Below are 17,795 nucleotides of genomic sequence, written 5' to 3' on the forward strand. Positions count from 1 at the left end.
CGGAAGGTCCATGCCTTTAACCACAGAAAGTAAGTCCTTTTCAGATAGAACCGGAAGGGCCACAGGGGTGCCTGGGTGGCTCGGTCGGTGAAGCGTCCGACTCTTGGTTTTGGCTCAGGTCATGATCTCGTGGTTCATGAGTTTGAGCCCCACATTGGACCCTCTGCTGTCAGTACAGAGCCGGCTTTGGATCCTCGGTCCCCGTCTCTGCCCCTCCTCACTTGTGCTTTCCCCTAAATAACTATTTTAAAAATAATAATAATAATGAAAAAACAAATAAATGAAAACACACTTTCATTACTGATTTTTTTAAGTCTTTTTGGCCTAGGAGGTAGGGACATAGCTAGGGAAGCTTGGATGATGTCTTGAACTCAACGTGGAGGTCAACAAACAGGAACCGTAATATCTTCATTCCTGAACAACTATTAACATTTAGCAGGCGGATCCGTGTGAACCCAGCCCCGTTACAACCAAGACTTCAGACGCTCAGCAACTGGCTGGATACCGCGTACTTAACGATGTTTCTTGTTCCGTTGACGTGTGGTGACATCATGGAAAGATTGGTTCCAGAGTGGGTTATAATGAATTTTAAACATATGCACATTTTCCTTCCCTGAGTATGTAGTCTTAGGGCATAATTCTGCCCATCAGGTGGAATCAAAGTGCTCTATGAGCAGTGAGGAATTCTAGATCAGCATTTGGCACGCTCCGGCACATCGGGTATGAAAAGGCCAAAAAAATGAGAAAAACTAAGTCACGTGGGAGAAGGAAACTTTGGAAACCTCAAGCATTCTCTTCCTCCGAGAAGTGATTGTCCCAGGTGGTCGGCCCAGCGGTTTGGGGACTTCTTCCTCTTTGCTGCCGGCTGCTTTGTTTCCTCTTTAGCGGGCAGCTCCGTGTTCTGCGAACGTTGTGTATTTTTGTGGTTCGCTTTCCAGTCTACCCTCCGAGGCCTGTGGTGACTCACAAGTCCCGGCTCCAAGCGTTGGCCACAGTCTCAGTGGCTTGGCAGGACACCCCACTCTGACTCCCATCTCCTTGAAGGAAGCCTTGTAGCTGAGGGAGTCCATGACAGGGGCACAAACCTTATCCAAAATCGATGGCATTGTGTCAGGAATTAAACCATCGGTGATTTGGCCGTGCTTCTCATCCCCACACTAAACAACACAGCACTATTTTGGTGACTTAATCCAATTACAGTCTTTGAAAGAGTACTGTCAGTGCCACCTAGTGGAACTATTGTAAATCCCACCGCCTCGTGATGAGTCCCTAAAATCAGGTTGTTTTCCGGTTTCAAAACCGTCTGGCCTACGGATTCACGTCAAGAGGTTCTGCAAACTTGCCCCCCGATTATGTGCTACACAGAGTCTCACTAGCCGCAAGGCCACTTGAGTGATGTTGGACGGTAGCTCTTACTCGGCCTCTAACGTTTGTGGACGTGATATTGCTTCTCAAGAAAAAGTCGCTTCGGTTCCTCACGGCATTCACGGATATCTGTGTGCACAAGCCGGCTCTCTGTGCTTTAGCCAACATATTCTACAGCAGATCCTACAAGGACCAACTGCCCAACTCATAACGAGCTTCTCTTGAATACCACGCTTACCCCCATCGGTAAGCTCCAAAGAGACATTTGGTATTTGGATTTGATGACCTGGCCACAACGGAAGGACACTGATCCAAGTAACACCAATCAAATTGGGAATTTGGAACTGAGACTGGAGCAGAGACAGGAGTTGGGAAATAATCCTGATAGTAGGTCTGTATCTATTTGTGTCTATGTATCTACCCATCTATCTATCATCTGTCTGTCTGTCTGTCTATCTATCTATCTATCATCTAGCTCTCTATCTAATCTAGAGAAGAGAAAACATACAAGCAAATGAGGAAGTTTTTTTCTGAAATCAAGTTAAAGATTCTCTTTAAAAATGAAAGGGAAAGAAAGAAAATGACCTTGCATGTTCAGATATGTTTGGGAAATCTTGTTCCACAAACTTAAACAGTTTATTCTCCACAGGACCACTTATAGCCTTTCATATGCCAGCGCGCACCATGAATCTTCTGGAAGAGGGGTAGAACACTGATCTCAAGATCTTTCCAGGAAGCTGGGAGCCCCAGCAACAGTCACGCAATCTCTCAGAAGCGCTGCTCAGAGTGCTTCCTTAAGTACTTCCCGAGGGCCGTGGAACCCCAGGGCTTACTCACACATGGATTTCTGAATCCCAGGCAGGGTCCCTCGTGCGGCAGGTCTAGGGTGGTGCAGAATGTGCTTCTCTAGCAAGTTCCCAGGTGATGCTATCTGCTGGCCTGAGGAACACATCAGAGAAGAACTCTCTAAAGCAGCCTTTCATATTCAGAGAGGAGCTGGAGTGTCCCCCAGCGCGGAGTCATCTGCTGAAGACCGAGTCCGGGGGCAGTGAGTGGCCTTGAACCACACCAGGGCAATCCACTGGCCCAGGACTAGAGAGAGGCCACCAGGAGAGACCTCGAAGCTTCTTACGGAGACAGGTGCCCACCTTCTTCCAGAATAATGTTGAAAATGCACCCATGTGCTCAACAAGTCAGGATTTCCACGAACTGGCTAAATTATAAGAACTAGAGAGTCATATGCTGATCCTTAGAATGACCTCCCTGTATTGTTTTTTCAACTAACAGGCCTTAGCACTCCAGAAACTTTCGGTTTGCTTGCTTGTATGTTTGTCACAGAGAAACGTGCAGATTCCTCCGTAGCTTCGGGAAAAGTAGGAGGAACAGGGTGGAATCCAGGGGCTCCTTGGTATGTATAGTTTCCCCGTTGCGGGCTGCGCCACTCATCATAAACACCCCCGTGACTCTCTACTGGGCTCCAACAAGTCCTTTTTAGTCTGGAGGGCTGACCTGGGGCCCTTTCCCTGAGTCTCTTCGCCACCCCAGAGATGCTCGTGCTGGATGCTCTTGGGCGTCTCTTCCACGGGGAGGACTTCCCCGAGCTTCCCTCCTGTGCCCCTTGCCCCATCCATACAGTAGGTAAAATCCCTCTTCCTGGAGGGTCTCTGAGGGCCGTGTGTCTTTTCTTTACAGCGTGTATCTTAGTTGTATTTCATGCTTATTTGATTAATGCCCATCTCAGCAACCAGACTGTGAGCCCCAAGAAAATAATAAGGTTCTACTCTGCATCGTATCCACCGCATCTACTGAAGTTCCTGACACAGCAGAGGTGCTCAAGTGAGATTTACTGGGTGGATGGAAGGAGGGAAAGGGAGAGGGAGGGAGGGAGAGAGGGGAGGATGGACGGATGGATGGACAGATGGATGGATGGACAGATAGACGGATGGACAGATGGATGGATGGATGGACAGATGGATACACAGGTGGATGAACAGATGGATGAACGGGCATGTTCTACTCCGATAGCAAGCCTTAGAAATCAGGAACCCTATGGCGCAGTCAAGGAAGACAAAATGGAGTCCGACTCTGAGGGGCGCCCTGGGAGGAAATAGCCAGCATTGCTTCTGCACCCGCAGCCACCGGTCATGCTCTCCTAAAATCATTTAACTTACTGAGTTTTGATCGTTTTGCCTCCACGGTAGGATATAAGTTCTCCAGGGGGTAGGGAGCAAGCTTTTCTTGTCAGTCTCAACGTCTCGGCTGCCTGACCTGTAGTGGACCCTTACCGAATGTTTGGGGACGGCAGTGTTTGCCCTCCTCCTGAGAGGCCCCTGTCCCCGTATTCCCACAGCCTCACCAAGTGGCACCGGTCTCGTGGTAGACATCACGACAGTCAGGCCCCAAGAGGTTCAAGGACTTGTTTAGGGTCCCCCCCAGGGGTCATGGCAGAGAAAGTGGCAGAACTCTGTCTTCCTCGCTCCAGATCCAGGGACCCTCACACTTCATTCCCAACAGTGCTCTCAGCAGGGCGAGTCCGAGGAAGCTGCGCTCCACGCAGGGAGCTGCCCGCCCACCAACCCCGCCAGGGATCTTGTTAACACAGCCTGGGACAGTTCATTCTAAATTCTGGATTGAGTCTCCCTACAAACACACAAAACAAAAACAACGAGCGAACTACATTCACCGAGAGATGGGCAAGAAACAGGAATGATTTAAAAGGACCCTCTTTGTGTGAGTAAAGCCTAAAATTACACCGAAAGGCAAAATACACTGCTCTCTGTTCAAAACATGTTTTTTATTAGAAACAACATAGACGCTTCCTGACACATTCTGCAAATATAATACACTTTATTTTCTTTGCCTGAACTTCTGTGAACAAGATGTTCCTCCCTCGGTGGTCATTCCTATATTCAGTGTGAACTCTGTGCCAGGCAGGGAAACGTGCTGAGGGATCACAGGAATGGGAACGAAGGAGAGAGAAAGCTAGTTCGCACCCTCAAGAAGACTGCGGTCGTGTTGAATGCAGAACGCTTTTACTTTGGATGTGTCCGTTTTAGCATACTTCCAGTTTATAAGATATGTTCGAGTCTCTATCTTCGGAACATAGCCTGTGCATCCAAGGTAAACTGGACAATTAAAACAATTATCGGGGCGAAATAGGGCTAAAATACGACTTTGAGTCTTAATCAGATGAGTTATGAAAGAGTGATACCATGGCCTTAGATCATCGTGATAAGAATTTTAATGCTCTGATATTTTTGAGAGACCTGAAATGTTTGGATACAAAAAGAAACTGTCTCTCTTTATCTTCTATAACAGGCAAAAAACGCCTTCTTTGACAGTAGCTCTGGAATCACGGTCAAAGGGAAAATTAAACAGGACCCACAGGCACATGTATCATCCTTAGCCTTGGCCTCTGTCTCTCCTCTTTAGTGACTTTGATACATCCTAGTGTTATGAACGGGGCCATGTACATTCAGATGTTGTCAGTGCAAACCCAAAATGGCTTCTTTGGAAAGTTGCCCTACAGTATCTTTATGACAGATAGTTCCCTCTGGTTTTTGTCTTTTCTTGGTGCCTTACGCCCCTGGCAAATTCCACTTTCATACTCTTTGATGCTTTTTCATAAAGATGATTCATTAATTACGTAACTATGATTTACTTCTACACCTTTGCAAAGTTTCCTTACAAATATATTTTAAAAAATGATGCTAACTGTCTCTGACACCCCATATGTCCCATTTCTGCTGCGGGAAGCACTGTTGAGTACGACTTCTGCAGTGCACAACAATGAGGCGATCCTTACAGAGGATCCGTTCCATCACTTGAAGATTCACTGTGGTTCCAGCCACGTCTAGCTATACACATCCCACCCATTCAAAGATAAGTTACTGACGCCTGTTCACGGAACGAAGCTTTCCCCTGACACCCCGTCGTCCCCCACACCCAGTATCACTGGAAGTGTTATCTCAAATGCTCTCCAGGATTTAAATAACAACAGTATTTAACACCACAACAGGGAATTTGCTGGCAGGACGCGAACAATACGGTTACTCCAGATGCTGTATTCAAACTGGATGGGCCCGTTGAAAAAATAGATGTAACCTGTAAGAAAAAGACCAAAAAGAAAATTTCTCCGTCTGGAAACAATAAGGGTTTATGCCAGCTCACGTTAAAAGTGCAACCTGTGGGGTCCCATTTTTTTTAACATGGCAACGTTTATGCTTAAACCCTTCTAATGCTTTACCACATTGCTGATAGTTTCAGGGAGGAGAAAATGTACGAGGTTTCCCGGGTCTCCTGAGTGGTCACCTTGAAATCGTCACCTTGCCATGAGCTCCAGTGTGGATGCTTCACGCGTCGATATTAGTTGTTTAAGTGGGGAAAAATACCCGTTTTCAAGATTAAAGCAAAAACAACAATATAGTGCTTGGGGTCGTTTTCCTTATAAACGACACCCCACTCTGCCCCTGATTTAAATCATGGCAATAATCTTTGCCTCTTGGCGCGGTTAAGCACAATTCAAGATAACGTTTCAAGTTCGGCACCCTTTATCTGGAGAATTCGCAGTAATTTAAGCACCGTTTTCATTTATTCTAACTAAGCGTGTTACGTTTCGTTCGCTGCCTGTGTGAGTAGTCACAGTAATTCCCTACCTGCCACACGTTTACTGGCACATCTAAGTCCCGGATAAAACTCCTGTGTGAGAAATGATTAGGAGGGGTGCGGAAGCCCCCCGTTAGGGTCCGTGGGATGGAACTCGTTACCGTTTTTCTCGTAGACGGCGTCCACTTTATCACCGATCCCTGGAAAGTCCTCTTCGATCGGCCTGGGGGAGTCCTGATCCATGGCGTGCTTGCTGTCATCATAGCTGTGTGGCGAGGGAAAGAGGGAAAGGACCTCTTCAGTGGGTCGTATTGCTTAGAAATCCTCTTAAAAATGACTCAAAGGGTATCAGGACGCCTTCCAAAACTGACAAAAGTATTAAAATTTTAGGCGCCTTTAAAATATCCGGGAGGTTCCTCAGAAAATTAAAAATAGGCCTACCCTATGACCCAGCAGTAGCACTGCTAGGAATTGACCCAAGGGATACAGGCGTGCTGATGCATAGGGGCACTTGTACCCCAATGTTTACAGCAGCACTCTCAATAATAGCTAAATTATGGAAAGAGCGTAAATGTCCATCAACTGACGAATGGATAAAGAAGTTGTGGTTTCTATACACAATGGAGTACTACGTGGCAATGAGAAAGAATGAAATATGGCGCTTTGTAGCAACGTGGATGGAACTGGAGCGTGTGATGCTAAGTGAAATAAGTCATACAAAGAAAGACAGATACCACATGTTTTCACTCTTATGTGGATCCTGAGAAACTTAACAGAAGTCCATGGGGGAGGGGAAGGAAAAAAAAAAAAAGAGGTTAGAGTGGGAGAGAGCCAAAGCATAAGAGACTGTTAAAAACTGAGAACAAACTGAGGGTTGATGGGGGGTGGGAGGGAGGGGAGGGTGGGTGATGGGTATTGAGGAGGGCATCTTTTGGGATGAGCACTGGGTGTTGTATGGAAACCAATTTGTCAATAAATTTCATATAAAAAAAAATATCCGGGAGCCTTTTCAAATGAGTAATTACGATACGGAGTGCGCGGTGGGTGTTTCCTGAGTATTTGCTGACTGGGCAAAGGCCATCTTTGTAAAGACAGTTACCAGCTCGTCTCCATCTCCCAAACGGCATATCTGTTATAAAAGTGGGTTATTAGGAAGGGGTTCTTAAAGAGAAATAAATCCATGCTTGTGCCCTGAAAAACTGTGTCCTGATCTCCAACCGTGGGTGAGACAACTCACTAAGTTGCAGTGAGGGACGCAAGGATATTGGACGTGCATTTTCGGTAACTAAAAAGTCACAGGGGCACATGATGGCACTGACGCTAGGGAGGGGAGCACAGCGCTGCCCCCCATAACTACGGTTCAGCATCCGCCACCCCTGCACGGGCACCCCCGCCAACCACACACATCCTGAAGTCAACCTAGAGCGGCCGTCCATCATGTACTACTGTTACTGTTGCTGATGAGTCTCTTGTCCTTGAGGGACGTTCCGATTGGTGAGAGACCAGAGCCGCTGACCTGTGGAGACGGCTAGGACCTGGGCACACCAGAACACTAAGCAACAGAAGCTAGGCATCGTGACAAGGATGCAGAAAGTGCCATGAGAGTACATGAGGAGGGAGAGAGCCTCAAGGGTTCCAGAAAGACTTTGAGGTTAAACGGTATTTCTGGTTAATTCGAAACAGTGGGTAGAGTTTCAAAAGGGAGAGATGCAGGGAAAGACCCTCCAGCCGAAAGGGGGGATGAGAGCACGATGTGTTTGTGATCTGGTGAGTGATACTCCCTCAATGAACCACAGACCTTGTGTTGGGCATGGGGACCGGCATGGCAGCACTAGGAGAACTTTAGACAGTAGTGAATGTCACTGTCAGAAATACAGAAGTCAAACGGCAAAGAGGACACATACAGGGAATGCGTGTGTGTGTGTGTGTGTGTGTGTGCATGCACATGTGAGTCCAGATAAAGTAGAGCTACTGATTTAAACATTTTAAGTATGGGATCCCTGTGAGATATGAATATTCTCTCTCTCTCTCTCTCTCTCTCTCTATATATATATATATATATAGGCATGCCCTAGCCAACCAAAGACATCCTGAAATCATATATATATATATATATATATATATATATGAAATATATATATATATATATATGAAATATATATATTTCATCTATCTACTTATCTATCTATATCTATATCTATATCTATATCTATATATCTATCTGGCTCTAGAATCTTCAATGTTGCCAGTATCAAAGCTGCCTTGATATCTACGTACGTTCTAAATATTCTAACTCCACCTGTCCTTCAAAAAGGGGCTGACTTCAAGAATCGTAGGCCTAGCAGCTTCCTGGCCAACCTCCCCTTGCGTCTGGGTGGGCAGACACGAGGAAGGGGTGGCCTTCTCTCTCTCAGTCTTCTCCTCCACCTGCTCTTGGGTCTTCTCCGGCCACAGAAGGTGGAGCTGCCCGTGAATTACAAGCTGACAAGGAAGAGGACCCAGGAGAAAGACCAGTGAGAACGAAGATGTCCAAGTAAAAGAGGGCTTCAGCAGGGCTGAGGTACAACAAGTGGCCAAGAGAGAAAAGAACGGCTCCGAGGAGGTGGGCACTGTGTGTATACATGTGTGTTTTCAAGAGCACTGAGACGATTAAATCCGTGCCACAGTATCTGCCCCCAGGCAGATCAGTAAACATGGCGGCCATACCTCCAGACCTGGTTTCCCGAGAAGAAGAGCGTCTTCCCTGTGTCCTCAAAGTGGACAGCAGCACTTATCTTTTTAACATCTTTTGGAAATCCCAGTTCGGATATTTTTTTGGGGTAACCTTCCAGAATGTCATAACCATTAAGAGCCCAAAATTTTCTGCCTAGAATAAGTGAAAGAACGGTTTTATCATGCAAGGGAATCTATTAGGACACATTATGTAGATACGTACGTTAACAAAGAAAGACTCATTTTATACATTTACAAATAAATTAGCATTTGTGGTCACCATGTTTATGAAGCATAGAAATAAGAGCATTTGTCAAACAAAAACAGGATCTAAGATACTAATTTCCTAATTCTGAGCATAATTAGCAATGAAACCCCATCATTAATTGGTTATTTATTACCTTTGAATGTTAATCTGGAGTTGGGTGAAAAGGACGTTGAGATTTCTTCGTGAATAACGGTGGGAACAGTACATTAGATTGAAAGCTCAAATACTAAACCAGATAGGAAGTTGTTACATCCTTCTCTTAAAAGTGACTTTATTAGAGCGCTAATTATAATGGTGAAACAACAGAAACAATGTTAGTAGAATGCTTGTAGCCTTTACAGATTATGGTCACGAAGACAGAGTAGCAGTTTGGAAAACTGTGATTTTATGTCAAGGGAACAAGTAAAATATTAAAATGTACATACGCTATGACAATAAATATTCAAAAATATACACTACCTATGGCGAAGAACTACTAAAACAAGTAAGGAAGTGAAATAAACTGACTTTTCAGAAGTGGGAATTATGGATAATATTTTTTCCCATTTTTCTGATCAGGTTTGCTCAGCAAATAATTTCTAAGAGGAAATAAGAAAAAGCTGGCAGGATCGCTATAAAACAAACAGTAGATTTGCAACGATAAGTAATACCGCAGACTTTTCACTTGTCGCATTTGGGGACGCTTGGCAGAAAGGTTCCAGGTACGTTCGGCTTCCTGTTTTGTTACCGTGGGTTCTTCTTTGGGGTGCTTTGGAGGAGGGTCATTTTGCTACGGCTCTCGCAGCATCAGGCTCCTCCCTGCCTCACTGGGGAAAGGCTTACCTCTAAAGATGAAGATAAGGTCACGGGAGGCGTGCTCGTAGGCGGCGTCGATGCGGTTGGGAAGTTCCGGCCAAAAGGACTTTGTTAAAAACAGCTCTGCGTCCACCTGCTGGGGGTGCAGGCGCCAGAAGAATCTACCGGAAAAGGAGAAGCGCACAGTTTGCTGTCACAGTCTTGAAGTGTAGATATTTCTGGTCCTGCTAGCCGCCCCCCTGCCCCCGTCTCCACATCCACACAGGGAAGTTGGGGCGATCATCCCCCTCACTTGTGGACGTTTCCCTTCCGTGCCAGCTGGAAAAGCTGCTGTCTAAAGTAGGAAGGTTTGAAATCTCACAGACCTTCGAAGGCCCCGCGGCCTTCGTGAGTTACGGCCACGCTTTGTTCAGTTTTGCAAATGGTGCAAGTGGTGAGCGAATGCGCCAGGCGCTGTGTTAGGCTCCGGAAAGAAACCCGGGGTTACAAAAACTATGTCTTCCAAGATTTTGGGGCCTAGACGCAGATGCCTGAGAAAATGCCTGGGCTACAGTGTAACCAGAGCTCTACTATGGGAGGTAGGAAGGCTATTGGACCACAGATAAGGGATCGGTTAATTGATGGATGAATAAATGAACAAGTTAACAAATCAGCATATGAGAACAACGTTCTAAGGTGAAGTTAAAAATTCATTGTTCGCTCCCCACAGGGAGGTCTAGGTTTTAAATAACTCGCTCTCCCAAATTCCCACATACGTTACCAGAAAAAAAGTCTTCCCAAACCAAAAGGAATTCACGTGGACACTGTAACCACTTACTTATACAGGGATTGATTTCAAAATGCGTGTTTTTAAGACGACCTACATTTACTTGGTTATCTTTACAGGAACGAATGTAACCAAAGTCATAAAGAGAGGCTGCGTTAGGCCAAGAATCCCCATTGGAAAGTAAGGTGTGTATCTATCAGTCATTCATTTCATCCGAAACACGTAAAAAAAACAACCAAAAACCGAAAAAGAAGAAAACCAAACTGCCCAAAGATGTCTTATTTTCGCTGTTAACTTCACGTGTGGAAATCTGCCTGGATGTGCGGCAATGCACGGGTCTAGCTGATGAACGTCTGTGACCCGCAAGTTGTGCAAAGTAGAATCACGAGCACCTGTCTTTAAAGATCATGGTCTCTCCTCGGAGACTGGTGATGGCGTCGAGGGTCAGGGACGGGTCACATTTGTCCGGCGTTTTGGGATGTTTCGGGTTGGGGTCCTCATCTCCCGGGCCTGCAGTCGTGACACAAAGGGCAGAAGGTGACGAGGATGGCCTCTCGGATGACCCAACTCCGCTAACGCACAGCAGGCGGGTCCCCTCCAGGGAGGGCGACAGGTCCTCAGCCTCTGCGTCATGATGCACGCACGATGTGACCCTGCTCCCTGCCCCCACTCTTGCGGCTCCCCCTGCTCTCGTCCTTCCAGACCCCTGGACACCCTTCTCAAGTACAAGTTCAGGTTTGAGGCTGGTGTTAGGGATGGGTGGGCTGCGGGAGGGCACCCTCCGTGGGCTTTGCCCCAGCTGCAGACGGGCTGCTGCCCAGAGACACATTCGAGCCACTCCTGGTGGCTCGTCATCCCCGAGGGAGCCTCGCCCCAGCTGTCACCTGCTGGCAGCGTCCCGTCCGCGCTGGCTGCCTCCCCAGTGCACCCCAGCACCGCTCTGCACGCCCAGCCAGGCCCCCCGGCCACACTCGCGTGCCACGAGTGTGTGGCCCCCTCACCCCCCCGGCTCACGCGCGTGCCGGGCACAGTGACAACTCTGAGCTGCCTTCTCCCCACTGAGTTCATCCTTTGCCCCACCAAGTGCCTCACTCCCAACCCTGGAGAAGTAAGGAGAAAGGCTGGCCCATGCCCACGCTGGCTGCCCCCGCAGACTTGAGTGCCAGGGGGAAACAGGAAGTGTCCCGAGCTCTGTGCTCAGAAGCGTTTACACCGACGACCCTCCACTGCGGCTTTAGCCCTCTTTTTTTTTTTTTTTTTTAATTTTTTTTTTAACGTTTATGTATTTTTGAGACAGAGAGATACAGAGCATGAACAGGGGAGGGACAGAGAGAGAAGGAGACACAGAATCTGAAGCAGGCTCCAGGCTCTGAGCTGTCAGCACAGAGCCCGATGCGGGGCTCGAACCCACGGACCGTGAGATCATGACCTGAGCTGAAGTTGGACGCTTAACCGACCGAGCCACCCAGGTGCCCTGCTTTAGCCCTCTTTACAGCAGGCAAGTGTCCTTGTTTCGGGAGAGGTTTAATTACTTTGTAAACGTGGCTGAAAATTTGGAAGGAAGAAAGAGGAGATTCTTACGACAGTCGCTGGAGATGTTGGTTAAGTCACCACAGGCCGCTTGAACGGTTTCCATGGTGGCAAACTGAAGGGGCTGAAGGAACGCCCAAGATTTACGGAAGCCGGTCAAGACCTCACTGTCACTCTTGGCCCCTGTCCTGCAGATTCTTTACTTAAGCTCCAGGACTTAGTTGCTTCATTGGCCAAATGGGGAATTAATTAAATATTTTCCTTCCTTATGGCAGAGGTGTCTTAAGGGTATCAAAATACAAAATGCAAATAAGAATCTGCAAAATCTTTGGAGAATAGAACACTTTCTACTTGAGCAGGTAGTCTGATTCAGAAAAAAAAAGAAAAAAAGGGTATGTTTTTCTAGGTTCTAATAACAACCAGGAGGTGCCCGGGTGGCTCAGTCAGTTAAGCATCCGACTCTGGCTCAGGTCATCATCTCACGGTTTGTGGGTTCTGGCTCCGTGCTGATACTCAGAGCCCGGAGCCTGCTTCAGATTCTGTGTCTCCCTCTCTCTCTGTCCCTCCCCTGCTCGTACTCTACACCCCCTTTTTCTCCCAAAAATGAATAAACGTTAAAAAAAAAAACAGAACCAGGACAGTAATATTGGTCATGAGAAATTCACTAATGATTTTGAAAATAAGTGCCTGTACCTATTCTGTTTCTAAACTGATAAATTAAGAGTTACCATAGAGAGACTGGATCCCTTGGACGTCGTCATCAGGAAGCATGAAGTGGCTTTGGCCAGTGTAGGTGTAGATGGGAAACATGAGTGCTCCTGGGTCCTTGGAGTGGTCGAGACCTAAGGAGTGGCCAAACTCGTGGGCAGCGACAAGAAACAAGTTGTAACCTGTAAGGAAACAAGGAAACGATGAGAAAACCAGGTCGTCTGACAACCAGTGGACAGAATGCTATTTTCTTCATGTATTTCTCTTTCTTGGTAATTTTACTGTTTTTTTTTAACATTAATATTCAGTTGGTTGAAGGAAGATTCAAAATATGGATTTAATCCTTATAAAGAATGGAGTGTTTTCATTGATTATCGCCACCTACATAATTAGAGTATCAACAGATTGCTCTCGAATAAGTAGTCATCAGTGGGGATTTACTGCGAAGACACTAAAAATCATTGTTCTCTCAGGCCAGGTGAGGAAAGGGGACAGTGGTGGCCTCAAAGGAGGCGTCTCTGGGAATCTACTTGGGAGCAAATCCCAACCAAACGATCCTTTCCAGAATGTCTATAGACGCTACAATTTAAGAAATACAGGCCCTGGAGATGATCGGTCCGCTGTCCCCTATTTTAGCAGGCCACTGTGTCACCGTTTCTACGTGACTTCCTCTAGTCATTCTTTCTGCCAATATCTGAGCCTCTTCGTACTAGTATTTTAAACTGGAAAATATATATATATAAAAGGTTGGAAAAAACACATGGAAGCTGGAGTCGGTGGTTTCAGTTTGACCTGAAACACCACTTGCCATCAGAGCCTGTACTCGAAGAAAAGGTACAACCAACTTAGTAACACGTGCAGACCGTAGGAGCAACGAAAGCTCACGGGATCTGAGTGACAAGAAATTCTTCACTGAAACGACCAGCGGTAGAGCCATTCCTGGCCTTCCCATGAAACATTAATCGTGGTTTGTGTGTGAATATTTTCCTTCATTTCAGCTAAATATTTCAAACCCAGGGTTTATGCAGGAACCCAAAACTCGGGTTCAGTGTGGTTCTATCTTAACAGCACTAGATGTCATTCTGTCTGCCTAAAATCATTCTTACCTGTGTAATAATTCAGAACACAAATATGCGAAGTCTCACCTTTCCTTCCAAAGATAGCTTGGAGGCATTGGAGCTCAGGCATTGGTCAGGCAAGGCCCAGTTTTACTCTTTGGAAAAACAATCCATCTGATTTAAGTGAAGAACTTTAGCCTCTACGAGGACTACCTCTAATTATCACAACCAACAGTCAATATAGCTCCATACTTAAGTCCTAGTGGGAACAATCTGGCCTTTCTTCCTAAATTAATATTTTGAATTCTTTTCAGTTTTGAAGATTCAACTACTGACCGAATTCATTCAACAATGGGTTTCATTTTGCGCTTATATGCCCTGTATATTTATCTGTTTCATGCCGTTTCGAGTAAGACATATCTTGATCTGTTGTAAGGGTGTTTGTAAAATCAGTGACATACACATGTCTCAAACAAGTAACACATATAACAGAAAACAGAAAATTGACTGCACTTGTGCTATTTCTGTCAAGGAAAAAAAAACTATTTCGACTCACATCCAACTCATCTATGACTTGCCTATCCAGCCCTAATAGTTTTTAGGTACGTGTTTGTAACAAACTGTACTTCCTTAACATGCCAAAAGGTAATCTGTAGTAACACCACCTTGGCTGACAGAAGGACATGTCGGTCCTAATTTAAAGTTAGCTAGTATCCCTCAGGCCACTAAACCGAACTGCTCACTTCTAATATTTCACACAGGTTTGTAGAAATGTCACTTATAGAGACTAATAAACACAAGACACATTTGCAATTGTTTTGAAAAATAGAAGCAACTATCAAATATAATTCACGGTATGCTCCGTAATTTCTTGTCAATGGGACCACTGTCTCATCTAATCTAGTAATCGTGACATATTTTCATCAGAAATATTACCTTTGGAAGTACTTGTCCATGTTTCGTCATCATCAAAATGGGCGTCGCCTCCATAATTTGGCCCAGGAGGAAAAGCATGAGCCAGCAGACCAGAGGGTCCGTCGAATGGGTAGAAGTCGCCATGCTCTACACATGAAAGCAAGAGTTCAGAATCTAATTATACCCACTAGTGCCCGGCACAATGCTGGGTGGGTTCTGTAAAAAGTGACGAATGACCGAAAGGAGGGAAAAAGAATGGAGACAAGTAAGGAGCAGCATGTAAAAATGTCTCCACAATGTCATCACCTTTAGTTCCAAAGGAGATCATGATGTCAGCAGTGCCGTCATGGAGTCTGGTGAAGTTCAGTGGTGTCACATCAGACCAAACTTTGAGGGCTTTTTTGAATGCCTTTTCGACTTCAGAATGAGTCAGATCGGGGGTATAATTCACAATCCTATTTAACAGAGAAAGTTTCGATTACATTTCTGGAAGGCAAAGGGTATTTGAGAACATATTTTCTTGGAATACTGCTTTTTGACTCAAATGCCATGCCTTCTCTGAAAGTTCTGGTAGAGGCCCATCATTTCAAAGAACTTAGCAATTATGAGGCCATACAAAGGTAACAAAATGAATTCAGTCAGACATTTGACTATCTCCAAATATCTGACCACTTGGAATCTTACATTTAAAGGATTCACATATTTAATTAAAAAAATTTGTTTAATGTTTACTTATTTTTAAGAGAGAGAGACAGAGCATGAGCAGGGGAGGGGCAGAGAGAGAGGGAGACACAGAATCTGAAACAGGCTCCGGGCTCCCAGCTGTCAGCACAGAGCCTGACGCGGGGCTCGAACCCACGGACCGTGAGATCATGACCTGAGTTGAAGTCGGACACTCAACTGATTGAGCCCCCCAGGCGTCCCAAAGTATTCACATACTTAATAAAACTTATACTGAATGATACACATTTGCAATTGTATCGCTATACCCCAAAATGCAATAGCTCTGTCCCAAAGTATTCATATACTCTGTCCCAAAGTATACTCTGTCCCAAAGTATTCACATACTTAATAAAACTTATACTGAATGATACAAGTTTGCAATTGTATCGCTATACCCCAAAAATGCAATAGCTCTGTGAAGTTCCTAGAGACGGCAGGACTCTCCACTTTTAAGCACTATTAGTAAATATGCCTGATGTAGTACATTTGCAAATTTTATTAAACCTACTCTTACTTCTGATTTGATCTCTTTTCTAAAAAAAAAAATACTTTGAGGTTTTTAACATACAGTAGTGCTGGGTTAACGAAACAATAATAGATGTTAGGGGACGTTCTCACCAATAGTATTAACGTCATCAATGGAATTCTTTAACTTCTAGTTAAATATTTAAAGCCTATCTTTAAAAAACGGGACCAAACATGCTCTGTCCTCTACAGCCTGTGCTGAAAATTAGGCATTTCGTGCTGTTTTCTAAAGTAGCAAATCTTAAAGAAAGATAACCTCTGACGTACCTGTAGGTTAAGTTCGTCTTGGACCACTTGAGCGTTCGGGGGAAAACGTTGTACTCGCCCACATCGGGGACCCCACATCTCGGTTTCTTCATGATGTCTAAGGTGTTGTCATCGAGCTTGCCGGTGACCTCTAAGCCAAAAAAGGCTTGCATTTCTCGGAGCCTGTCGGCCACGGAGCTCGTGGCCGCTTTCTTCAGGATTCCAGCGGGATTCATCGGGTAGTAGTAGGATTTCAGGTAGCGCTGGAAGAGAGAACAGAGGCACCTGCTGGAAAAGGGAAGGGCGTCGGGGAGACGGGGCGCACCGCTGGGACCGGCCGGATACTGTACCTCTGCCAACTGGAAGTCTTCCTCGGACAGGTCGTCGTCACCATCGCTGGGAAGGGGCAGGGACCGACAGCGAGCCCAGCTCCAGAGGAGGAGGGCGGCGAGGAAGGCCCGGTGCATCCTGACGGTTGTGCCCGGAGGCTGCTGGCCGCCCGCAGACGCGCACCTTTATTTTATAGACCTGCAGGGGTGACTCATCGTCTGAGGACACGCTCCGCTTCCTAGGGAGCTGAAAGTAAACATGCTTACAGGGCGACTTTTCCTTTCCTCCCAAGAAGTGTGGTTTGTGGGAGAATTTGAGGGAAATAGGAAACGAGGCCATCTCTCATTTCAGCAGGGGCCCAAAAACCATCTGGCCAAACAAACGGCCTCAGCACATTTAGGGATGCTATGGGAAGAAACAGACGAGTGAGTTGTTCACTCCACTGGGAAAAAGGTTGTTCCCTCGGTAGGAAAGCAGCCACTTTTACTTTTTTCGGAGAAGAAAATCAAGACGCTGCACTCCTTCCTCACAGGCACACTGAGTCCCGCTTCTACAGCATCTGTACCCCTGTGACCTGCAAACATCACTGTCCCCAAAGCAATTACAGAGGGCAACGCCGTCTACCTGAGGCCGCAGACTGGACCAGACCCACGCTCGGAGCCCCGGAGGCACCAGGGGACATCCACGGCGTTGATGCGACGGTTGAAACCTAAAGGCTCTGGTGCGACCCCTAACAGACGTGGAGTCCTGCTCAAGTGCCCGGCAGGTCCAGGACAAGGGAGGAGAAGATTCTGGAAGACAGCGTAACGGCTACCACATATTGAGGGATCACTACCCGCGAGGCTTAAAAGGCATGATCTCATTTAATCCGTATGACAGCCGAGGGAAGTAGGGACCGCTGGAAGGCTTGTTTCCGCCGTACAGATGAATAATCTGAGACACAGACAAGTTAAATGCTTGCTTTGGGTCACAGAGTTAATAGACGGTCCTCTCGGCATTCCAATCCAGCCACTAGACTCAAGACTTCGTGTTCTTCACCACCATCCAGCCCGGCCTCTACCCCATTAATTCTCAGAAACCGAACTGCTTTGTTCCCACACGTCTGGGAGTATCCAGGAAAACTGGGGGGGCTAGGGAAGCTCATGGCCATTGTCAAGTTTCTCAATTTTTATTTTTAAGTTTGCACAGTAGAAGTGCCTTAGGTCCAACACTCAGGAAAGCCGTCCACGAGGCCTATTTCTATTATCCC

The 17,795-nt window shown here is 46.2% G+C and overlaps 1 protein-coding gene across 1 annotated transcript; it reads right to left on the minus strand.

Annotated features, from left to right (window-relative positions):
- Positions 1-4,184: 4,184 nt before the first annotated feature.
- On the minus strand, positions 4,185-16,781 carry MMP13 (matrix metallopeptidase 13). The gene is made up of 10 exons (XM_032594961.1): positions 16,567-16,781; positions 16,238-16,479; positions 15,029-15,177; positions 14,744-14,869; positions 12,770-12,931; positions 10,904-11,021; positions 9,773-9,906; positions 8,677-8,836; positions 6,132-6,235; positions 4,185-5,469 (listed from the first exon to the last, which is right to left on the minus strand). The coding sequence occupies exons 1-10, from the start codon at positions 16,681-16,683 to the stop codon at positions 5,369-5,371; spliced, it is 1,413 nt and encodes a 470-aa protein (XP_032450852.1). The 5' UTR covers positions 16,684-16,781; the 3' UTR covers positions 4,185-5,368.
- Between the last annotated feature and the right edge of the window lie 1,014 nt (positions 16,782-17,795).

The sequence above is a fragment of the Lynx canadensis genome, chromosome D1, assembly GCF_007474595.2.
Source record: "Lynx canadensis isolate LIC74 chromosome D1, mLynCan4.pri.v2, whole genome shotgun sequence".
NCBI lineage: Eukaryota > Metazoa > Chordata > Mammalia > Carnivora > Felidae > Lynx > Lynx canadensis.